Below are 26,091 nucleotides of genomic sequence, written 5' to 3' on the forward strand. Positions count from 1 at the left end.
GCAATAAAACTACAGTATGATTTCCAACACCCACCTAGGTGCTGCACTGTAGACTCAGGACTTAGGGGGCAGCTCACAGCCACTGGTAACTCCAACTGCAGAGGATTTAGTACTCTCTTTTGGCCTCTGCAGGCCCCAGCATGCACACAGGCACATACCTTGACATATAAATAAAATAACTTATTTTGAATGCTTGCTTTGAGAGACCTTGTTATATGCTCATGTTATGGCTAGTATGAACACTCAAGATGTGTGCACAGAGGGCTAGAGTGTTAGGAAAGGGTAGTAAGAAGTCTTTTTAGTAAGGTGTGATAAGTTATTAGCAGTTTTGAAAATAAAATCAAATGGGAAGAAATGCGATCTTGTTATAATTTTTATTGCTGCAAGTTTAAACTCAAAATGGGAACTGGTAGATGTTGATGTCTACCCAGTGATTGACACTCACACAAGGTACACTAGAGTTCTTAAGCAGACTGTTAATGAATTGCTACATGTGGTATTCTAGAAAGCCATTTATTTGAGCTTGAAGTGACAGCTTATAAGTTCTTTTTCTTAAGCACTATGATTGAACATTTTTTTGTTTCAGAATATTCTCATGGACTACCTTATTGCACTGTGCATATCATTTTCATCTTATTACAGTCATTGAGGGAGACTGAGGAAACTGGAAACTGAGAGGCAGACTTGTTTTTTCCAGTGTGTGGCACTTTCTTCCTTGAAAAGGAAGAACTTTTTCAAAGAACCAGGTGTTTTTTATGCCTTTCAGTATTCTTTATTTCAAAGAACAGTAGCAGCCCCAAAGGCAATGCTGGGCAAGAAGTGACTACATCTTAGCTGAATGTAAATCTCTGTGCAGGTTTTGCCATTTCTGGTATCAGTGTTCAGGTACCTGGCATGCACATGGACTCAGGGTGCCTTGACACAGCAAAGTCTTTAATCTGACTTAAGAGAAGAATGTCTTCTGTATTTTTGGAATCTTTCTCAAAAAACCTGATTTGAGAGACAGTTTTTGATAAAAAAGGAGGTTTGTAAACAACCCTAAAAAATTACTAAAGGTCTTGGAAGACAAGTTGCAGTTTTGACCAGATTTGACTCCCTACAGAGTGGAGCTTATTTGTTAAATGCACTGGTGTTTCCTGCACTTTTTCATTTGAGTAGGGAGTATATGAAGAATTGTAGAAAGGAAAAAACCAGCTTCAGTGGATCTGTGTGTGTGTGTGTGTGTGAGTCAGAATGATACACCAAGTTTCTGCCTCTATTCTGTCCTTATTTTTTGAAGGTTTTCAACATAGCTTTAGGAAATCTTAAGACTATTAATTCATTGTGTAATCAGTAGATTAAGTAGCTGTGGAATCCGGTTCTTAAGCAAACGTGTTAATGAATTGGTACATGTGGTATTCTAGAAAGCCATTGAAGCTTAACGTGACAGTTTATAAAATTTTTGTCTTAAGCTCTTTGATTGGACAGCTTTTGTTTCAGAATGTTCTCATAAAACAACAGATACTCTGTGAACAGAAAAAGGGAGTAGAATTATGGCATTTGGCATTTAAATGCATAATATAAAACTAGATTAATTTAGGAATTTAGAAAATTATGGATGTGCCAAAACCCCTAACTTCTAAACTTAGACTTACACATATAGTATATGTTCAACGAGTAAGTCACCGAGCGCTTGTTTTCCGGTTTACAGTAATGTTAACCCTTGGAAAAATTTTATTTTTATTATTCTTGTTTCATTTGTGTGCTTGTGTATATGTGTGTCTGTGCTAATGCAGCATGTGTGAAGGTGCCCAGAGAGGGCAGAAGAGGGTGTTGGATTCCCTGGAGCCAGAAGTTTACAGGTAGTTGTGAGCTACCCGATGTGGGTTCTGGGAACCAGTCCCAGATCCTCTGGAAAGAGCAGTAAGTGCTCTAAACCACGGAACCATCCTCCAGCCCCCATTATTAGCTTTTAATCTCCAGAAATTTTAGAACAAAGTATCTCTAGTTATTCTCTGAATGCTGATGGTAGAGTTACCATTCAAGTCCCTTAGGAGGGAGATTTGTAGTTGTGAATGGCAGGGGACCAGGTCATTGTCTGCTACTTCATCAGCATAAAATAGCAGCTATGTCTTGCTACAGCTGCATAATGTCCTGTTGGAGAATTGTGTGTGCTTTGCAAACCAACAGAAACAAGCATGTCTGTATGGTATTTTTTAGCCTATCAATGATGAAATTTCAGTAGTACATATTTGCTTCTTATAGCTGTCTCTTTTGGCTTTTCTATTTTTTTAAAATACTCCATGGATTTTTTGAAAACAGTAAAGGAGAAAATAAGATTCACAGAAGTCTATTGCTTATTTTTGTGTATGTGTATACCTGGTTGTGTGTGGGGTATACATCACAGCACACATGTGCAGGTCAGAGGACAAACTCAACATGGGTCTGAACTCAGGTAGTCAGGCCTGCCCGTCTTTTACCCAGAAAGACAGCTCCTAGCCTCCTTTAAAAGTCTTAAATTTTAAATTTTACTTAATATTAAGTTCATTTGTTGTAAAGTTAAGGATTTTGATTAATTTGAGTATGTTGTATTTTCAGCTGTAAGTTTTGTGAAACACAAATATGTCATAATGAATCTTAGATCTAAATTGAAATATACCATAAAATATACATTAAGTTTTGAAAACAAGTTTTAAAAAAACTAAATATATTTTGTGTTGCATATGTATGTAAAGAAATGATAGTATTTTAGATATATTAGGTTAAATAAGCATATTATTAGTAGCAGTTTCATTTTACCTTTTTAATGTGGCTACTGAAAAAAACTTAAGATCACATACCTGGCTCTTGGTATATTTCTATTTGTACTGTTTCAGATGCACAAGAAATCTGTGTAAAATTTACTTCTGGAATTAGAGAGTAGCTCAGAGAGTTTCAGCCAACTCTTATCTATTTGGTTGTATCCAACCCCAGGGATTTTATGCTGTTACAGAAACCAAAGCCCCTGGAGCCAATACAAAAAGCCCTGAGTGGCAGGATGCATTGCAGTCGTATGCATTTAGGTGAACAGAAAGAAACGAGGGACATGCAGTCTGCATTGAGCCACATCTCTGGTTTCCTGGTGTGGTTTGCTGGGAATGAGACATGTCAGAGGTAAAGATTCCAAGATGTGGGAGAAAAGTAACATGGACTTGCTAATAGGATTGAGTAGCAAGGGGTGTTGAGCAGAGAGCACAGCAGAGCAGTGAGTGGAGGCAGCTAGGGATGGGGGTGCTTAAGAGCCTCAACTTCTGTCCTGGGATTTGGACTTAGCGTTAAGCACGTGAGTAATAAGAAATGTATTTGTAGAGATTAGCTAGTGGTACTAAGAAGATTGGACAAGACAAAGAAATGGGTCAGTGGACCTCACTGTAGGTAGTTGTAGTCATTTCATCGAGAGGAGGGGCCACTTATTTTGGTTTAGGTGGAAAGAATTGAAGTAATGTTTTAATGGGAAAACAGTCACAGAATGACTTGAGCTAGATGAGGATACTGTATTTAAACTGACAAGTGGAGAGGAAGAGGGTGAGTTTGAGGGTGAGTCTCAGCTGTAGTGTACCTTTAGACTACTTATCTGTAACTGTAGCTCAGGAAGAGAGGGATGTTCAAGGGAAAGATGTCTTTCTTACTGAAGCAATGTCATCAGGTAAGATTTTCCATGCAGACTCTAAAGATAGGAAGACAGAATTGATTTTAGACTCAGATATCCATTGTAGCTTTCTTGTTTACAGCTTCCTTAGTTGAGTTCTGCCTCAGAACTTGCTGAGTGTTTATCTGTGTGATGCTAGCCTTAGAAGATGAAGGGATAAGCCAGGCAAATACTGCCTTAGAAATAATCAAGTTCTGGAGGGAAAAGTAGACAAGGAAATCTGGGCTGAGAATGGTGTATTACAGTAAGCTGCAGAGCAGCAAAGCTGGAGGGAAGGATCAAATGCTTGTGAGAGCATTTGATCTGAAAGGTGAGTTTTCTTTCATTCCTTTCAGTTAATCTATCTGGATAAGCTTCCTAACTGAAAGCTAACGTGACGATGATGTCTTAGTCACTACCATCTAGAACTCCTGTGACTTCGGTTTTCTTATGGCATGTGGACAGACAGGGCTACTCATTTGTACCTGTTTCTGAGAGCTAACTTCATTAGTGTGTTGCAGGATTTCTAGAAATGAGCAGTAGTTGGGCTTCAGAATTTCTCCTCGGGACCTGTTTGTTATTGGTGCTTAAATGTTAAAAAGTAAAACATCAAGAATAATAGTGTGGTGTGTATAGCTTGGAGCCTCCCTCAGTGAGGCTATGCCTTAAGATAATGTTTGGATTTATAATTTTATTTCAGAATTGTTAAATGGCTTCTAAACTGTTTTTCTAATAGTTGCCTTCAGTGAAAAACTGCTTTGGAGTTAGTGTTGATGGATTTTAGCCATGTTTTTACTGTTGGCTGCTTAGTGGATTTTCTTGTTTTGTTCTTTACTCTCTATTTATTGGGCCAGTGTTATAATAATTATAGCAAGGAGAACTTTGTTTAAGCAACTAGGTTATAAAGATATTATAATCATACGTAATTTTTTTTTTTTTTTGAGATAGGGTCTTACTATGTAATTCCAGCTATTATGCTTTCTATGGGACTAGGCTGGCCTGGAGTCTGGAGGAAGTCCTCTTGCCTCTGTACTGGGATTATAGGTCTGTATCTTGCCTGGCTGCCCCCCCCCCCACTCACTCACACACACACACACTCTCTCTCTCTCTCTCTCTCTCTCTCTCTCTCTTTCTCTCGCTCTCTCTCTCTCTCTCTCTCTCTCTCTCACACACACACACACACATGTTTTTGTTGCATAAATTAAGAGTTAAAAATAATTTAAATTCAGTTTTGGAGCTTAGTTATTAACCCTCTCACCAAGTCAATATGATTATTGACTGTATTATTCTTCTCAGTAGTGTACTTTTGGATTTCTAGTGAAGTCAGGATTTAAGAATCAAGATGTACAGCATGTGTTGTCTAATGGGTGAGGTGTTTCTCCTAAACTGACTTGCATTCTGCCATTCTCTGAAGTTTATTGTATGTTTCTTATTCTCTGAAATTTATTGTATGTTTAAGTTAACATCAAAGGTAGAAAGACAAATAGTACTTTCTATTTTGAAATAAAACTTCAGACATAGTTTAAGTTTAAAGCTGTCTTTAGATGTGCTTCCAGAGTTCCTTCCTGGAGATCCTTTGAGGATAAAGTGGAACAGGCCAAGTCTTTTTTAAAATATAAAATCGGGTCATGTGCAGTAGTACTAGTCCCAATTCAGCTGTTAATTAATGACAGATATAGCTTATACAATTAGCTTTGGATTTTTGCTCTCTTTTTTAAAGGTTGATTTTTTTCCTTGCATGAAAAGTTCACCTTTGTTTGTTGATGACAATATACTAACAAGGTTTTTCTTACAAATGTTAGAAAATGAATTTTACTTTGATTCATATATTTTAAGTTACTTCTTGCTTAGATTCCTATGTAGGAAGAGTCAGCTGGAGTATATATTAAAGAATTGTGTGCAAGTATTTGCTTTTAGACTAAGGGGACTAACTTTACTGATTGAGTTTTATTGGTCTGCTGTATAACAGTGTGTGTGAGAATTTTACCAGGGCATTTACATGTGGATTCCTGACCTTTCCCACCACTGCTTGTAATTCTGTGATCCTGCCCAAGGATTTTAACCCACTGGTGACTGAGATAGGTAACTCATCCAGTGCCCTCAGGACACTTTGGTTGTTACTGTGTCAATCGTGATGATGCAGGTGCTTGTCACCCCTAGATTCTGGCCCCTATGTGAACTTTGTGGGTAATCTCCTCATGATGATGAAGCTAGGAGATGGCGTGTAGAGAAGTCCTACCTGTTCTCATTCAGAGAAAGCTTACAGCCCTTTGGTCTTTCTTATGCTTCCCTGTTTTTAGATGGGTTCACTGCAGCTTTATGTTCTCTTCTCCATATGTGGTGTGTGTGGTGTTTTAAATCAGGTACATGTAGCCTTTCAAGCTCATATGACATCAGACAGTACTAACCAGACCTTGTTTTGTTCTTAGGTATTTATTGTGACTCTGCTAAGTAACATTGCAATGAACACCTTTGTTAGGAAATGTATTTTTACAAAATTTTAAAAAGTTAAGGACTAGAGAACTAGCTTAACGATTTATAGCACTGGCTACTTTCCCGAGGACCCAGGTTCAATTTCTGGCCTTATATGGCAGCTCCAGTTCTGGGAGATCAGACACCCTCTTCTGGCCTTCGAGACATGTTGCATAGACATACAGGCAAAATACTTATACATATAAAATAAATAATAATTTTAGTCAGGTGAGGTGGTGTACAACTTTAATCCCTGCAAAAGCAGGCAGATCCCTGAGTTCAAGGCCAGTCTGGTCTATAGAGCAAGTTCCAGGACAGCCAGGACCACACAGAGAACCTCTGTTTTCTATCTCCTACCCCCTAAATCATTATTTTGTCTGTGTGCATATCTACATGCTGTGTGGGCACCTGAGCCACTGTGCACTTTTGAAGGTCAGCACAGCTTTGTGGAGTCAGTTCTTTTGCTTCTACTTGTATATAGGTTCCAAGTATTGAGCTTAAATTTGTTAGGTTTACATAGCAAATACTTTTACCCACTGAACTATCTCACAAGCTCCACAAGTTCTTGAAGTATCCTACCCAACGGCTCCCAAAATGTTTCTGTACCTACATGGTAATAGAAGAGAACCAATCCACACACGTTGCCCTCTGACCTCCACTCTGCACCTTTATGGCACAAGCACACCCAGACATAATCGTAAAACTGTGTGTGTGGGTGGGTGTGGGTGTGTGGTGTGTGGGTGGGCGTGCGTGTGTGCGTACGTGCGTGTATGCTCTAGACAAAATAGGGCATTATTAACTCTTGTAACTGATACTGAAATTAATATTTTATACCAAGTATTTATTTATACCAAGACTTTATATTTTCAGAAGTTCTCAAAATAGTTTGATGGATAATTTAATTTAAAGGATGGTAATTTAAAGGATGCCTTTAAATTTTCCCATTGATTAAGGAAGTTAATAATATACATATAGTTCTTTTATGTTTGAGATTCAGAATTACACAAATTTTGGGTCCTTTTTCTTTTAATATTCTCTCCCCCTCCTTGCTCTCTCTCTCCTTCCTCTCCTCCTCCCTCCCCCCGAAAGCTGAAGACTTAAATCTAGTGTGGTAGCATATGCCTGTTATCTCAGTACTCTGAGAAACTGAGGCAGGAGAATTGCTATGAGTTGAAAATTAGACTGAGCTACATAATTAAGTTTAAGACAACTGTAGGATGCATAGTGAAATGCCAATTCAAACACTGTAACTTGAGGCTGGAGAGAGCCTTCTCAGAGTGCTTGCTGTGGAAGCACGAGGACCCAAGTCTGATCCTAGCATCTGTACAACAAGCTGGATGTACCCTGTACCTCTGTACCCTCTTCTAAAGTAGGAGGAACATGAGAGCGTCCAGTTAGCCAATGAACAGTGAGCTCCAAGTTCAGGAAGAGACTGTGCCTCAAAGGAAGAGGTGAGTGAACAGAGGAGGACATCCAGTGCCTCTTGTGTCCTACACACAAGTACAGATGCATGCGCCCACTTCCACCCATGGTTTACACATATGCTCACATAGACACCCCCACAATAAATGAATAAGTCATCTTTTTTAAAGCAAAAAATGAAAATTTAAGTGGATTATGAGTATGGAGTGGATTAAACAGGACTAATATTTCATCTAGAAGCTGTGAGGTATGTATGCATCTCTCTGTTATATGCATGTGCACTAGCCTGTGTGGGTCCATGTGAAGGCCAGAGGTTGGCACTGGGATATATTTTTCAATCACTTCTTTGCCTTAATTTAAGACAGGTTCTCAGTGAGCCTGGAAGCTTGCTGATTAGGCTAGGCTTTCTGCCAGTGAGCCCCAGATCCCTGTCTCTAATCCACAGTGATGTGCTATGGGCTGGGAATCCGGACTTAGGTCCTCATGCTTAGATCCACCCACTCTGATAGTGGCAGGCCAAATACTGAAGACTGGTAACGGGATCTTTTTAATAAGCTGAATGCTGAGTCAGGTGACTTCCAGCTCTTTATGTTCAGGTCTGTGGATTTGGCACTGTTGAGCTCCCCCTTGGAAAGCCTCTTTGGCTTTTCAGCACAGCATTTGCTGTAGACCTTTACTCAGCCATCTTGTCTGTACTTACACGGATGGTAACAGAGGTCACTATCCTTAGACCATGTGCTACCTCTCAATATTCTTTCTCATTTCTCCTGTCTTTTCATTTTTCCTGAGTTCTCATGTATGTTCTCCTAACTTACTGACCCAGTATCTTTACCTTTATCATTTTTGCCCCGGTTTTGCTCAGCTCCTAGTTGATGTATCTAGTTTGAGCATTTCCAGTTGGACATTATAGAGTACCAAGCAGTAGAATCCAAAGAACGTCTCCTTTCCCTCCTCTTGCTATCCAGTTCTCTATTATGATACTAATCTATAGCTTAAAATTGTGAAACAAATTATTTCACACAAATGTAACCATCTGCGTGATTATTTAACCTGGTTCTATCTGGGCTTTAGCTCGCCCCACTTGTGTGTTCCCATCATTTTCATTCCAGTTCTCCTCATCTGTGCTGTTGGCATCCCTCTGCCAACTGATAGGGGTGGAGAGGGATGCACTGTCTCTTTCTCTCCTCCCTTCCCTTTGATAGAGTGGTCTAGGCTGAACTTGAACTTGCTGTGTAGCTGAGGGTAGCCTTGAACTCTTGATCCTTCTGCCTCTACCTCCCAGATAATAGGCAAATATCACCATACCTGATTTTGCTGTGCTCGAATTAAATACAGGGCTTTGTATACACTAGGCAGGCACTCCACCCATGAAGTACATCCCATAGTTGTATCCCTTTTAATGTTATAGTAGTTCAGAATGTTCAAAATCTGTGGTAGTTTTCTTTCTATCCAAGGGGGGGGGGGACCATGCTGAGCGTTGAACGCATGAACTTGTGCATGCTAGACAAGCACTTTTGAGTTACCACTCATAACATCCATGCTTTTGACCATGGCACATAGGTCATCCTTATTCTTTTACTAATTAGGTATTCCTAAGAGTTTCAAACCTAAGGTTTTCCTCTTTTTACTTCTTCACATACTTTGTGGGATCATATGAACCTGTGACTGGTACCATGCTGGTTCTTTCTTTTCTTTCCCACCTTTTTGAGGCAGGGTCTCACTGCAGCTCTGGCTGTCCTGGAACTCATGTAGAACAGAGTGGCCTTACACTCACAGAGATGCATGCCCATGCCTCTTCTTCCTGAGTGCTGGGATCAAGGTAGGTGTCACCAAGCCTGGCCTCCTGCCACGCTGTTTTTTCCACGTGTTTCTGCCTCCCAGCAAGCTCTCTTCTATTTGTTTTTTTCATCCCAAAGGTCTCCTCACTCTTGCTCGGGATGCTCCTTTTTGCTCCAGTGCATATCTGTTTCCCGTGTAACCTCAACATTGTCTATTACTCGTTCAAATGATCAGTTAGTTTCACTTTTCTTTACTGTATTATGAAGTCCTAGAAGACAAGGATTTTTATTTGTGTTTGTACATGATGTTCAATTCATTTGGGAGATGTTTCATTCTTAGGGGCATAGCTGACCATCCTTTCCCCAAACTAGAAATGATTGCTCTCTGTCACATCTAACTAGTTTCAATTTCTTTCTGCACCCCCCCCCCCCCCAGACAGGGTTTCTCTGTGTAGCCCTGGCTGTCCTGGAACTCACTCTGTAGACCAGGCTGGCCTCGAACTCAGAAATCCACCTACCTCTGCCTCCCAAAATGCTGGAATTACAGGTGTGTGCCACCACCGCCCAGCCAGTTTCAATTTCTTAATTTTGTGTTTATTTGGCCATTGTTGTTGGCATTCTTTGTTCATTCGGCAAATTTTGTTGTCTGATGAGTACTAATGTGCTAACAGTACTACATGCGGAGATTGTATGGTAATTTGTAGAGAATTATATATAGTCAAGTTTTCAAATTAGGAACAGGGCTTATGTCTGTTTAAGTTTCTGTGGTGCTGAGGAGTAAGTATGTGGTTTGGGATTCTAAGCACACAGTATACCACTGAGTCAGTCCTTGAAGGGACATTTTCTAAGTATTCTCATTGGGTTTTAAGATTTGTTTTTAATTAGTTAACTGTTTGTCTCCCTACTATGAATAAGTGTTTCTTTTTCCAGTTACATTTTTAGTTATTTGTTGAATTGAGAATGATTAGATTATCGTGTATCTGACAGAGGGTAGGGCTATAGAATTGTATCATTTAAATTGTCTGGAGAGGTGACTCAGTATTTAAAAACATGGTCTTGTAGAGGAGTTGTTTGTTTCCTACCACCTACGTTGGGCAGCTCACAAGCAGCTTCAGGGAATCTGACACTTCTTCTAGCCTCAGGCAGCCTGCTTTCACATAGAAACATACGTACACATAAGTAAATCTTTTCTTAAATTAACTAAAATCTTAGAATTTTAGAGCCTAAGGAAACTTTAGTGGCTTAATCCAGTCCTTTCATTTATGGGTTAAATACTTCATGTTTGGATAGTTGAAGTGGTCTTAGCCAGTGTTGTACAACCTTCTGGTGTCAGATCTTGAATAGAACCTACAGCTGTCAGTTAATTGAATATTGCTTTGGGGGTGGAGGAGATGTGTCAATCTCATTTTGGATTCTGTTTGAAGGTACTTATTTTCAATCTGGTTATGAATATTAAATTATACCATTTATGCCCATGGTTTTATATATTTTTATTTTTCATTTAAAATTTCTTGTTCAGTTTTATGTGTTGTTTTAAAATACTTGTTTGCTCATTTATTTTGTAGTGCTAACAATCAGACCTTCAGCATTTTGGGCAAGGGGTGTGCCACAGAGCTACACCCTCAACTCTTGATATTTTCCCCAAGTGTTAAAATACATTAGTATGGTTATTTATAAGTCTCTTTAATGTCATTTCAATTTGTAAATGTAATGCCATTTAAACATGAAATTTAAATTTTATTTCACAGGCAACCACACCCCCTAATCAAGGAAGGTCAGATTCTCCAGTCTATGCTAACCTACAGGAACTGAAAATATCACAGTCTGCTCTTCCTCCTCTCCCTGGGAGCCCAGCAATTCAAGTTAATGGGGAATGGGAGACTCATAAAGACAGTTCAGGCCGTTGTTACTACTATAACCGCACGACCCAGGAGCGAACCTGGAAACCACCTCGATGGGCTCGAGATGTGAACACAAGCCGAGATTTTCAGAGCACAGGAGAACAAGAGGTATGAGTACATCAGAGCCAACCAGTAAGGCTCCCAGTTTTTCTTCATTATTCAGAAATGAAACAAAAAGCTTGGTTTCTTGGTGTCAGTATGGTAGAGCATTTGGACCTCTAAGATTTCCCCAAGCTTTCTTCAAATCTTTAACTAATGTACAGATGCTGTCTTTAAAGAACTCTCAACTGGTTTCTGCCCACAGCAGGACCTTTTCTTTACTGCATCAGGAGCCAGCACAGCAGATGTGAAACTCAGCACTTGGGAGATAAGGCCAAAAAATCACAATGACAGGACCAGTCCTGGCTGCATAGCCAGCCTGAGGCTGTCCCATCACAGTGGCTCCCTCACCCCCAAAAGGATGCTTATTACATAAATCAATAAAAAGGAAAGGAGACCCATGGTTGGAACCTAGCCAGAGATACAGAAACAAAGTTACTTAACTGATCAAAACAGTTTTCTGTGGCCATCAAACTCTTCATGTTTTCCTGACAGTAAGGATACAAGACAACCCTTTAATTCTGCTTAAGGGAAGTAATGATTATTCCTTTGCTGTAGTTGGGTTAATCAAGTGTGAGGATAATTTCCTCAGAGCTGTGTTATACCCTTTTCTTACTGCTGTTTTCCTCTCTTCAATACCTCCTGCAGGCTGTTACAGAGACCTGACTAGTTACATTTTAGGGAAGCACTGTGTTGTGGTTGTTTTATTTTGTTTTTTAAGTTTAGCTATGTAGGTAAAAGGTGGGTTGCATTGGTGGGATTCAGTGAAGTCCTGGCTGTCCATGAGGACCGCCAACTCTCACAGGAAGTGGCTAGCTACACAAGTAAGTACAGAGCTCCAGGAAGGAGCTAGGTCACCTGTCCTGCATTTAGCAGAATCTAAGAGCTTTGTAGCTGATATTCCCCTTCTTGTCCTACTTTTCAGTTGGTTATTCATAGCTCTCTTTCATGGTGACTTATAATGTTCACAATTGAGAACAAAAATACCAAAGCAAAACTGCTCAAAAAAAAAAAAAAGCTAGGAAAGCTCTAGAAAGATTTGGGGGAGCAAAAAAGTAAAATATTTATAATTAAAGGAAAGGTTAAATTACAGAACAGTAGAAAAAATAGATATACCCAGGAACTCTGTATATATTTCTTAGCTTTTTAATTCTGTAAATGGAAGTGATTTGTTTCTCAGGATCTCAATTTATGCTTTCTGCACATCCTGTGTAAGAACAGACATTTCCAAAGTCTCCGGACACATCTTTTATCAGTTCTGGAGAAAGGATGCACTTGGGAGGTAAAACTGAGAGACTTTGTGAATCTGAAAGCGTCTTTGTATTTAATTAATCAAATGCTTGAGTGTAAAATTCTAGGAAAATAATTTTCTCTCACAGTTATAAGCTGTCTTGAACATCACTTGAATCGGGCATTTGTCAGTTGCTTGTCTTCCCTGTGAGACCCTGTGAGTTTTTCCACACAGACTGAGGTTTTCAGCTCCTCTCCCTACAGTTTGAGGGCCTCTAAGGCACTGGTGTCAGCATCCAGTCCTTGGTGCCTTAGTCTTTGAATACATCTTAACTGTGTTTTGCTTTGCAACTGAGGTTCTTACTGATTGCCCTCTGAGGGGATTAATGCCCATAGTCCTGCTTGGGAGCATACCTAGAGGGTGGGTGTGTTCCGCACCCTGAACATCGTCTCCCAGTTCTAATGCCCTTGTTTCTGAGCCAGCTCCAGATCCTGCTGAGTAAGCACCTTGGTATCCAATCTCCCATTCCTAGTGCCAGTTTAGACTAAGCTCTCTTCTGCATGGCTAACTGAGATGCTTGGTATCTGCTAACTCTACTTTTCCAGTTCTTGTGAGTATGTATCTTTTTAGACATAATTTTCTGTAGTTATTTTTGTAAAATTTGAAAGGAAGTAAGTGGCCATGCCTCTCTGTCTTACCTAGGCACAATGGTTCTCAGCCGACCTAGTGCTGCAACTCCTTAATGCAGTTCTTCATATTGTGGTGACCTGCAACTATAACGTTATTGTTGTTGCTGCTTCATAACTGTAATTTTGCTACTGTTATGAATGTAAATATCTGATGTGCAGGATATCTGATATGTGACCCCCGTGAAAGGGTCATGTGACCCTCAAAGGGTTCGGGACCCACAGGTTGAGAGGCTGTTTTAGAAGCTTTTCCAGTGATTTCCTCAGGACAGTGGTTCTTACCTGGTGACAGTGCTTTGCAGGACAAATGTGCTTGCAGAATCTTGGCAGTATCTGTAGTAGAGTAAGTGTCACAGTGAGGGAGTAGTGGTGCTGTGGAAGAGGCCAGGGCGCTGCTGCTGTCTAACCAGCATATGGCAGCTGTTCACAGCAGAGGTTATCTGTCTGAGCCCAGCAGTCCTGCTGCCCACTCTGCCCTGGACTGCCGCCATGTCTGCTGTATCACAGTTGAACATTTACCAGTCTCCTCCAGGCCTTGAAGCCAGCAGTTACATGCTTTTATTGTTAGATATTTTGTTTCTGTTTTTAAGCTTCTCTACTGTGTATTACAACTCAACATTAATCCTTAATTTTACTTTTTCTCTCTCAAATTTCTTCTGTTTTCAGTACATGCTTTTAAATTCCCTTGTGAGTTTTTCCTTAATGATAGAATCTTTTATTTTTTGGTCTGGAAATGTAGTGTATGTGGTGTGTATGCACACACATGCACCCACACACGCTCAGCACACACAGTGTTGAGTTACTTAAGGACTTACTATAGTTCCAAGTTGGCTTTTGACTTGCTTCTTTTTGTTTGGATTGGTTTTGCTAACTTACTCTCATGTTTCTTGGCTTCCATTGTTGATGATGCTGAAAACTCAGCTGTCATTTTATCCTATAAAGAGCACACTGTCTTTTCTTGCTAGTTGCTCAGATGATTTGATATCTGTAATCTCACTAGGATGTGAATGGTAAAGATGCCTTCGTTAATCTCCTTTCTATTGTGGCATCCACTGTAGAAAATCAAATTAAAGGAGGAAAGTTTCATTTGTGCTCATATTTTCAGTCTTTGCTTAGTTGGGTCGGTTGTCTCTGGCTGTTTGTGAGGGAGAACATCATAGTAGGTGGGCATAGTGCAAGAAAGCTGTTCACCTCAAGACAGCTGCCAGGAAAGAGAGGTGAGGGGTAGGAGAAAGAGATAGCAAGGAGCCAGGGACAGGCTACCCACTTGCTCAGGCCAGTTCTACTTACTCATCCTTAACTCAGGTATGGCTTGATCCCATCTGCATGGGTAGCACCCTCCTGGTGCCCTCTCAGCACCAATAACTGAGAACCAAGCCTTTCACACATAAGTCTTTGAGGCTGTTCTGTATCTAAACTGTAATTATTCTTATTTCCTGTCTGGAAATAAATATTTCTTTGTCTAGGATTGTATTAATGTGATAAAAAATAACTAATGTTAATTGTACCTCACAACTTAACAGTGCACTGAAGACAATATATTTTGAAAAGTAAATATTTGAATATTATTAATATATTCAAGTTATCCTAGTATGTATAGCCAAGTAAATTCAGTCTCTTTAGATTCTCACTTACTGCATATTTATATTCAAAGAAGAAAATCCTTGTGTTTCTGACTGTTTATAGCCTCTTTCATCAGAAGAAAACTACCACAGCAGTTGTTTCAGCCAGTCAGATAGTCAGTGTGATTCTCCTCCCAGGGGTTGGTCAGAAGAGCTGGATGAACGTGGGCATACCTTATATACCAGTGACTATACTAAGGAAAAGGTACTTCTCTTTTTCTTCTTTTTCTCATCTAGTATACCTTGACAGAATCTTCATGAGATAATTGTGTACTGAGATTTAACAGTAATAAGATAAACTCATAAGCTGGTATGGAGTATATATGTATAATCCAGCACTTGGGAGGCAGAGGTGGGATGTTGAGTTTGAGGTTAGTCTCTACTGATCAGCAGGACTCTTTCTCCAAAAAAATCTCATGAGAAGTATTCCTCATAGCAATTTTACAATGGAGTACATAGGAATACTACAGATTCATGGTTTGGTAGGTGTGTTGTGGCTGGGGATAGAACACAGGGTTCACATATGATATATAAGCACTCTACTGCCAAGCTAGACCCTGATTCTTGCTTCACAGTTTAAATGGGCTATAGCAATGGTGCTTTCGTGGCACTGGTAACCCATTCAGATGAACCTTTGAGGGCAGGCCTGTTGTCATTTGCTTAAGGTTCTTCAATAAAAATATTTGTTGTTATTTCTCTTGGGGAGAGTTGGGTTTTTTTTCAATGAATTTTCTAACGTGCTGTTATTACACACTCTCAAACTGCTTTTTCTACTATGACTGAGTTTATGTAAATCAAGGACCATGAATCTAATATTTTGTGATTAGTTTATGAATGAATATCAAATTTTTAAGCACTCCCTGAAAAGTCATTTTAAATGGTGACTGACTGGTTTGCTAGTTAAAGGTAGGGGTTAGACAAATAATCCCGTTTTCTGCTCTAGTTATTTAGCCCTAGAATGTATAAAACTAGTGGTTTTTTACTTCCATAAAGATAAAGGTTATTGTTTATTTATTCTCTGTTCTATATTGTATGCAGTTCTCTTGTTACTTAAAATGCATTGAGTATAATGCATTGGCTGAGGGAAATAATGAGGATTTGTGTAAAATTAGGCTTAAATTGTGAGATTTTTATACCTAAAACATGAAAAATATGTTTTTAATGTCTTAAACCTGTTTTCAGGATGTTTTAGACCCTCTGCTATACCAGGATATGTGTGTCTCCATGTATCTGTATGTCATATGTTTCTTACTATGTTGTCAAATTATATTTGAATTATTATCTGGCATTTGAGGGGAGGGGAGTGCATCTAACATTGAGTATTATACTTACCAAGTGTAAGTGCGCTTTCTTATCATTCCAAGCTTCTTGAGCTTATTTGTTTACATATTCCTTTGTTGCTAGTAGGATGGCATTTCTAAGAATACTATCTAATAGTCTTACCATAACCATTTAAACTAGCATTTATTTAAATTAAACACGAAAATGTTGTGTTTTTATAGTGGCTCAAGCATGTTGATGATCAAGGTAGACAGTATTACTATAGCGCAGACGGATCTCGGTCAGAATGGGAATTGCCAAAGGTAAGAAGCTTAATGTTGACCTTATGTGCATAATGTCTGAAGACAGTTGTGTGAAACTCATTGTTATTTTTATTTTATTTATTTTATTGTTGTCTTTGTTGTTTTAGAAACAAAGTCTCATTTTGTAGCTCAGACTGGTCTGAAGTTCCCTTTCTAGATCAGGGTAGCTTAAAACTTAATTAACATATTTATTCTTGGCTTTGTTTTATTCTTTAAAAAGCAGAAGACTTTTTTTTTTTTTCTGAGTTCATTTGCAGTCCTGTGGTTCCCTAGCATTGTCAGAGATGTAAATTTACCACTTTTTCATCCAGGCTTTTCTCAATCAGGAAATCTTTTGATAGCTTGAAACTGGTCTCTTATTATCCCCAGAAATAAGAGTTCTATGTAATGCCAGTAGTGTCAGCCTGTCTAGTTATCCAAAGGTCTTACATGGAATGGGCCTTATGTCTTTTTAGGAGAGAGGATAGTGATCTTATTCAAGATCATCATCAGCGAAGGTGTATTTAAGTGAATCAGATGTGCGTGAGCACACACACATTTGACACTACCAGGTATGAATAAACATAGGGCACAGCACAGTTAGTTAAACAATATATTGATACTAAGATTTTATCAAAATATGAGATGCATGTGGGTGGTGAATGTGCAGTTCATTATATAGCATGAGAGGGAAAGAGAGATGAATCTGGAAGTTGTATTCGGAAGGCATCAATGTGTACCTAATACTACGTTACTTTAGAAAAAAGTCCCTGAAGCAAACATCTTACTTTAAAATAGTAAAGCTTAGTGCTAGTTTCTTATTATAACTTATTTTTATATATGTGCTTAAAATAATGCACACTAAGATTTTAGTTCAGAAAAATCTCTTTTTCTCTATTATGTGTACTTAGTTATTGGTGTCTCACATGTTGTTGTGCTTGGTTTGCCCCTATGAAAATTCTGTGCCTAGTAAATTGTGAGTACATTTAAAATTATGATTATTACCTGAATTATACATTGTACAAATAATTGTACATTATTTTTCTTACCGCCTAGAAAGGCTTTCTAAATCATAGTAATTACAAGCTCAAAATCTAGGCAAGGTTCCATGAATTTCATATATAAACTTACAGAGTCACAAGTATTTGCTAGAGGTGATTATATTTCAGAGAAGCCCTGTGTAACAGTTAGGTCTCTTTACAGTTAAATATCTGGCACAGGATTTTGGTGGTCTTTAAGCATTATCATTGTTTAGTTTAGAAACGATAATCTGAAGATTGATGTTAGAAAGCACTGAATTGGTTTGTATGCATTCACTTTGGAGAGTAAAAAAATAATGTACTGTATACACATATTCTAATATATAGTTAGTGAAATTATAATCAAAGTCATTGAAAGCTAAGGTTTGCTGGACTGATTTTAGAGCTGAGAGTGGCGTTGATACAAGGAATCCTTCCCTTTCAGGGGAAAAAAACGCATCTGTTTATAAAAGTTTATTTTTACAACTTAAAGCATATAAGTTCCCTACATAAAGTAGCACAACTCTCAAAGCTTTATAGTTCTCCATCATTCTGTATGATCTACTTAATATTTCAGACTCCTGTATGGTTTAATACTGCACTGATAACATTAATTTCACATGCAGTTTTCTTTTGACAGTGATTGTTCTGAGTTCTACACAGGTGGTATATTCAGAAGTAGTGTTCAGAACTTGTATACTTTTGAAAAACAGCAGTATGTCTAGCCTTAAGTGAAACAAAGACAAACCTTTAAACCATTAAATGTAAAAACTGTATGTGTAAACCTTATTTAAGCCTTATGATAATTGTGGTAAATTTATAAAGAGCTGGGATGTTTCTATTTCATTTACTCTTAGAACAACTCTGAGTAAGGTGACAGCTCTGCTCTTGTCTATTTTGTAACTGAAGAACAGTTTCAGGGGAGTAAATATTTTACAAAAGACAGCACTAACTGGGTATGTACAAGTCTAAAATCAAGGTCTCAGTCATGTCACAAGGCTGCTCAGTAAGAACACTGAGATGAGACAACGCTTGGTGTGGTATCACGTGACCATTGCCTAGTGATCATGTGTCATTAGGAGCTATTGTAGATTCACATTTGTATCTTTTACTTAGGAAGTGTATTTTGTTTTGTTTAGTATAATGCTTCATCTCAGCAGCAAAGAGAAATCATTAAAAGTAGGAGCTTGGACAGGCGGCTGCAAGAACCAATAGTGTTAACTAAATGGAGACATAGCACCATTGTGTTGGACTCCAACGACAAGGTAAGAGGTTGGGAAAATGTGAAGAATTTTGGCAAGTGTTTTGGAAATTATATTGTTCACAATGAGTTACAGACATTTTTACTAATATTTATGCAAAATTTTGCTGTTAAACATAATTCTTAGCAAAAATATTAGCTTCTTTTGAACAAGTACAAAATAATGTTATTTTGTTTTAATTTTTCCGTTATTATGTACATATAATGTACTTTGATTATATCGCTTCCTAATTAGCCTATCTTACTCTCCCCCACTGAACCCCTTCTCAACAGAATCTCCCTGCTTTCATCTGTTTGCTTTTATAGCCCATTACATTTAATTGTGTGGAAGGTTATTTACTTGGGCAAGGGCAATTTACCAGTGGCTACAGCCCTGAGGAGTAGGATGCCTCCCACCCCATCCATTAACTGCCCATGGTCCGTCAGGGAGGGCTGAGACCTAAGTCCCTCCCTTTGTGTGCTGGAATGCTGTGACATTAGTCTTGACAAGGTGCTGTGCAGGCAGTCTCTGCTAGTTTGAGCCACATCATATCCAGAAGCGGTTCCGGGCACTCCTTCCTGTATTAGTTCTTCCTGCACTCTTCCTTGATGGCCCTGAGCCTTGGACATGTAGATGTCCTATTTAGGGCAGAACACACAATAGTTACTTAATTTTTGCATGCAAGTTAGTGGTTTTGTCTACATGCAGTGTGAAAATATTTTCTTAACTAAATGGTATGAGTTTGTATTTAGTATCAGTTACTATGCATTAGTTTTTGGCTTTGAGTTTTCTCAAATTCTGTATAATAGACCAACTTTTTTTTTTGTGACTTAGTGATATCTGATGTGTGTACTTGACATTTGAGCTAGCATGCACATGTGTGTTTGTACGAGTGTATAGTATATGTTTACCCACACACTATTTTAAGCCACTTTTGCTGCCTTTGGTCTTCAGGAAGGTTTATATAGTAAAGGTTTCATTTTCTCTGTCCTAGGAAAGGCTGTGATCCTACTGGCTCTATTCTCTCCCATAATATTGCTGTCATCAGTCTGAGAAGTGACATTCCATGTTTCTAATAGGGTATAGATTTTGATTCAGGTTTCAGAAAGGATCTTAAACTTCTTAAGCTCTACTGTTAGAATATGGTTTCCTTTCAGGGCATTGTGGGTATTTACGGTACATTTGTAAGAACATCAGTCAGATCCATTAGAAGGGGAAGGGGATTGATAACATTCCACGATTAGACACATTACCTTTAAAAAGGTCTTTGATAACTTTTGTTATCAAAAGTTAACAGGTCTTCTCTCTCTCTCTCTCTGTTTCTAAAAAGACAAAAAAACAAAACAAAAATTAAAACCAGGATCTCTGTAGCCTAGGCTGGTTTGGAACTTAGCAGCTGAAAGTATTTGGCAAAGCTTAGGAGGTGTGGCTTACTTGAGGAGGTGTGTTATTACACATAGATCTCCCTACTACACACACCTTGTACTTGTGGATCAGTTATAAGCTGTTAGTGCTCTAGCACTGTTCTTGAAGAGACATCATGATAAAGCCAACCTTGTAAAAGAAAATATTTAATTTGAAGGGCTTAGTATTAAGAGAGCTAGACTCCATGATCATCACAGTGAGAGCATAAGCGTTGCAGGTAGCAGTAGCTGAGCGCTTACAAGTACAAGGTATGTGCAGGTAGGAATACACCTCCTCCAGTGAGGCTGCACCTCCTAATCTTTCCCAAATACTTTTCACCAACTAGGGACCAAGCATTCAAATGCATCAGTCCATAAGGGCAATTCTCATTCAGACTACCACAGTGACCATCCTGCCTTAGCCTCCAGAGTGCTGGGATTATAGGTATCCACCACTACGCCTGGCTAAAATGAACTCTGTAGGACAGTTTCTAGTTTTTATTTTCAAGAATATTTTACAACTAAGTGTAGTCATCTAAAAGACAAATAAATGAATGGTATTTTGGAATCTGTTTTTGAAGATGTACTTGAAAATCTATTAGTATTGAGATTAGCCTAGGTAAGTGAGATTCCTAGAAGTATTGATGGCAAATACAATCAGTTCCAGGAATTAATTATGTTTCTAGGTATACAGAAAACTGTTAACTGCCATATATAAGATGGCAAGGCAGAGCCTAGTGTTGAGCTACCTCTGCTACCTCTTCAGCGATAGTGAACGCGGGCATTTTGGTGAGATGTACTTAGAGTTCCTCTTTTCAAGTTTTCTGTCATTTTCAAGGGTACACACACACACACACACACACACACTCACACTCACTCACACTCACTCACTCACTCACTCACTCACACACGTTTCTGTGAGATTTCAGCTTTAATCTGACCCTTGAAGGTGCCTTTACAGAGAACTGCCTCACGTGCTTTTTCATCTAGTTATCCTTGGGCAGCGGCTAGGTGACTGTCCTGAGAACAGATGTTTACTTATTTTTAGTAGAAATCTGTCTCTTTGGGTTGGCCTTTGAAATACACAGCTAATTGCTTCATCAAGTAAATATTTCCATTTCTTTTATCACCTAAATATGCCATCTTAAAATAGGGCAGTCTTTGAGGCTATGGAAAAGAGACTACACTAGGACAAGCTTATACATAATGGGCATCTACAACTTCAATGGAATAAAATCCAGTATTATGGGCAAGTCTTGTTAAAATGGCATGAATCCTGGTTTGCAGGCAAGATCGCCTTGCAGGAGGTAGTCGTAGGTGTGCCTTTATTACGTCTGAGTGGGTTTCCTGTTTCTGCTTATGTGTGGCTTTTACTAACACTATCCATGGATATGAAGATGTGTATGCACGCGTTCTTACACATACATAAATGTACACTCGTTTCTTTACTATAATTATAACTGTGTATTCATGATCACTCTGACTTGTGGGTTTTAAGATTGTAGGATATATATCACTTTTATGGATTATTCCTTTTCAGGTTGTTTTAATACACATAGAAGTCATATGACTAAACTCAAAAAGTAATGAAATAAGGTTAAAGTCAAGTCTGGATAAGCTGAGTTTGCTTTTCTAGGGTTTGTAGATAAATTTTAATACTTTTTCCATTAGTGGTGTTAGCTTTGGTTGTTTCATTGTAAGATTGTCCTTCAAAGGGTTTCCCTGTAAATCTTGATTGCTGTAGAGTTCTGTGGGCATAAATTTACATGGTGCAAACTGAAAATTTTTCCTCAATGAGTACTGAGATCAAGGTTTTACACTGTTACTTAAAATGTTCCTAGGTTTGTTGTCAGAATCTTGTAGTTTTATAAGTATAGATGTTGGATTGAGCAGATGCAGAAATGGTGCTCAAAGCACTGTTTGCTTGGACAGGAATTAGTAAGGGGGATGACTTCTCATTCTCTTTTCCTCAAATTAGTTCAAACATCTAGGAGGATGGAGAAAATGTAAATAAAATAGGCATTAGTACCAAAAACATACTTTTCAGTCTTACCCTTCATAAGAAGTAAAATCTTTTAGTTTTGATAAACTGGCTGTTTATAGAACCCCTTGCTTGTTTTTATATTCTTGTAATCTTAAACATGTAAATAGCCCCCTCCAAGTGCATCATTAATCTTTAAATGCTAGATTTCTTTGGCATATATTTTTATCTTTATATCTAATTACTGGAGTTACTATACATCCCTTTAATGCTGATAAATGATTCAATTTATTTTCCTATATTGCTTTAAACTAAAAATCCCATTTTATCAATTACCACTTAATTCTTATGAATGTTTCTAGCATAGCGCTTTATAATCATTCTATTATATTAATAGCATGTTATATGGTGACTGATGCATACATAATTTTAAATAGGGTTAATTAAAAGTGATAAAATGCTGATTTAGTCAACATAGTTGCTATACAAACATGGCTATAGGTTGTAAACTTTAAAAACATCTGTAGTTTTCAGATTGGTGCCATCCTACTTCTAGAGCATCTGAGATAGAAAATAATGAGGAAACAGTTTCCTTTGTTTGCCTTGTTAGGTTCTCCCACTGTGATCAGGAAGAAACAGACATGTTTAAAATAGAGTAACGTTTTTCATTACTTATTTCTTGTAGGATTCTCCAACTACCACAAAACTCTGCTTACCTGAAAATGAATCTCCTCCTACTTCATCAAAGCATCAAGATCCAGTTAGTATGTTAGAAACATACAGAATAAATAGCCTAGTCTTTTCAATCACTTTCAGGAAATTAATTTTCTTAAAATATAATGTTGAAGTGTTTCTTGTGCCTCTATTAAATTTTATTGGCCTTTTAGAAAAATTATAATTAAAAGTTTTATGAATCAAATTTTATTCATTTTAAAGCCCCTTTTGTATGAAATATGCTAGTAATTTATATTTACATATATGCTATATTTAAGTATATGCCATATTTCTAAGTGACAAATTTATACTTAGTTTTTAAAAGTAAAAAATTCTATGCCTTTAGTCCTGGTACTCAGGAGGCAGAGGCAGATGGATCTCTGTGAGTTCTAAGGCCTGCATGGTCTACATAGTGAGTGTCGGGACAGCCCGGACCACAGAGAAACCCCATCTCAAAAAACAAACAACAGAACTTTCCCAGAGAATATCACAAATTACACTTCACTTTCTTTCCCAGGCCAGCAGTCTGAAGGTAAGACTATGCCCTTCCTTCCCAGCAGCATGGCTGCTCTTGCGAGTCTGTGATTGGAAGAGCTTGTCAGTCTGGGCCAGGGAGGACTGGAGAGGATGATCTGACTGGCCGGAAACCTCCCAGCAGCTTTCCCTCTACAGTGAAGCCCATGTCTGGGCCCTTTGACCTCACTCACCCTCACGTTCACACACTCCTGCTCTTCCTGCTAACACTGATCTGCTGCTGGCTGTGCCGCTGTCCTCTTATCGTGTGACATTTAACATGTTTTTAAGGAGAACATTTTTAAGGAAGACTACATGCATACTTGCTTTGGCTCCTGTCCGTGTCCCTAGCTTCATGTGTCCTCTTCTCCCATCCTGCAAAACATTGGTTAATATCTCAACTTTCTTCTGCCACTGAGGCGCTGCCACACCTCTGCCTGGAATCCTGTGCATATCCGCTAGGGTTAAGTTCAGAGTTTGCTTCCTCAGAGAATTTAGGCCACTCCTCGGTTAGATAAGGTTCCTTGTGATCCTACTCCTTGTAGCGTGAGTTCTGTTTATTTCATAAAATCAAGAGCAGCTATTGACGCCCTCTGTGATCCGGCTCTTGTCGCTGTCTTCTCCAGCAAGGAAACTCAGTTAGCAGAGACGGGAGTACTCATTCCTACTGCACAGCCACACAGTAGCTGCTGAGCAAACACTTGTTGAGTTAGTGAATGCCACTTTAACATTTTAAAAAGACAAACTTTGATCGTTACTATTTGAAGAAGTTAGGTCAGACTTTAGATCCTGTGCAGGCACAGGCTTCACTTCCTTCTGATCATTCTGACTTTTGTTTTCCTTTTTCCACATATACGTGGCAATACGTATGTTTCTTTTTAATTGTTTTTGTTCCTTATATTTTATGGTTCCCATCACATTGTGTATAGTTTTTAATTAACACTGAGTAAGCTAAGAGATAATGATGGGATGTATTTTTAAATATAGGTGGTATACACTTAACAGAAATATCTTCATAGACTGTGTTTTAATAAAAAGGAATTTCTAATTTTAGAAACAAGAATTTAAATTAAATTTAAAAGCACTGTTGGTCAGTGATCTTCCATTTGACATCCACTAAACTGTCCTGGATGCAGGGTGCCCTCCTATGGCCACCCCAGGAACTGCCTCCCAGTGTGCCTTGTTTCAGTGTTCTGTTAACACAGAACAGCTGTGTTGATGCTGCCAGGACTACTATTTCCACATAAACAGGGTGTTCTTCCTCCCACTGAGACTCTTGTCCCTTTGACCTCTCTTCTTGACATCTTCTTTTCAGGCCCCTCCTCTGAGCACCTTGCTTCTAAGAGTCCTATTTGTCTCTTCCATTCTGTCTAGTTATTACAGAGCTATCTACCCCGCTCTGTATGTGAATTAAAACCTTGCATAAATGTTTAGTGTCAGTGAAGGTACAGATTTAGAAGATTTTCTAAAAATGTGACATTGAAGCAGAGTCTGCTATCTACCTAGTTGCTTAAACTTGGCACTCTGCTCATGTCCCCCCTTTCCCATCTCTGTATGTTGTCCCTGTCCTTCATGACCCGTGTCCTTCTAGAATTTAGCCCCTTTCTCACTATCCTTGGTCGAGGTCAGACCTTTGGCCTTCTTCGGCATATCAATAGAGGGGTGCAGCTGGTTGCCAGCCATGCTCTTGTCTCTTAGTGCCACTCTTCTTGCCACTTGTCTACCTTGCCTCATAATTGATGGGCCCTGTGGTGTTCTTGGCCTTTCTCCTCCTGTCCCCATCTGGCTACTCTGTAGGTCCGAGGTCAGCTCTTGTAGGAAGCTGCTCTGATTCTGTTCTTTGCCTTCCAGGTTGAATTCAGTTCTGTCCAAGTTGAGAGAGGAGTCCATTTCTCGGAGCACTTAACATTTTATGTGATGATTAGTTTGGGGTACTTTCTGTAGTTTTGGGTATAGCAAGTTTTATTCTTTTATATTCAAATGAGAGTGCTCAGTATTTAGAGCACCAGTGAGTCCATCTTACTTTGTGTGGTAATTTGGGGAAAGCACTGGGTCCTTTTGAACAGTGCCTGAACAAATGTAGCCTCTTGCATGTCTTTTATTTCTGGTTTTACTCAGTTTTATCTGTCTGCTGACTCTGGTAAACATGTCTGACTTACATGCTTTCTCATTCTTGCACTCCTACCGTCTGTCACTACTGCTATGCCATTCGTTCTCACTCTTTATTTTGATACCTGAATCTCCTTCCTCCTCTTCCTCCTGCTGCTGCTGCTCCTGCTGCTTTTATGCTATCCCAGCTGTAGCTTTAAAAACATTCCAGAGTCTCACTTCTGTCACTTCATATTAAGTGACCCATCCAGAGAAGTTAATGTTGTTATTCTCATTTTTTTTGAAAACTTTTACCTGTATTTGATAAAAGGACAGTAAATTCATAAGGCTCTTATGTAGTGACTTATATATACTTAAAATTGTATTTATGTAGTATCTTGTACATACTTAAAATTGTGTCATTGGCATTTTTGTTGAAAGGCAATAGGGTTCTTATGAAAAGTATCAAATGTGTATCTGAGAGATCAAACACCTATGCTTTGTAAAATGATTATAGTAAAATTTTGACTAAGTTATTTCCAAGTTTTTAGTATGCCAACAATAAATAAGAATTAACAATTTTTCAGCTAGAGATGCAAGCAAAGTTTCAAACATTATCTTCTAAACATTATTGAGAAGATAGTCAATATTATATTTATATGCTATATAAAAAAGATTTATATTTTCTTGTTAAAGTACTTAGAATTTGCTGA

At 38.5% G+C, this 26,091-nt stretch overlaps 1 protein-coding gene across 6 annotated transcripts in view; it reads left to right on the forward strand.

Annotated features, from left to right (window-relative positions):
- Arhgap12 (Rho GTPase activating protein 12) overlaps positions 1-26,091 on the forward strand; it is a 105,285-nt gene that overhangs the window by 54,362 nt on the left and 24,832 nt on the right. For 3 of the 6 annotated variants that reach the window (XM_052156287.1, XM_052156285.1, XM_052156284.1), the window contains 5 exons: positions 11,067-11,327; positions 14,922-15,062; positions 16,360-16,440; positions 18,578-18,703; positions 22,749-22,823. In XM_052156287.1, coding sequence (XP_052012247.1) covers positions 11,067-11,327; positions 14,922-15,062; positions 16,360-16,440; positions 18,578-18,703; positions 22,749-22,823 — 684 coding nt within the window. The remainder of the gene's footprint in view (positions 1-11,066; positions 11,328-14,921; positions 15,063-16,359; positions 16,441-18,577; positions 18,704-22,748; positions 22,824-26,091) is intronic. The other 3 variants (XM_052156286.1, XM_052156288.1, XM_052156290.1) reach the window with 3 other exon arrangements.

The sequence above is a fragment of the Apodemus sylvaticus genome, chromosome 14 (assembly GCF_947179515.1).
Source record: "Apodemus sylvaticus chromosome 14, mApoSyl1.1, whole genome shotgun sequence".
Classification (NCBI taxonomy): domain Eukaryota; kingdom Metazoa; phylum Chordata; class Mammalia; order Rodentia; family Muridae; genus Apodemus; species Apodemus sylvaticus.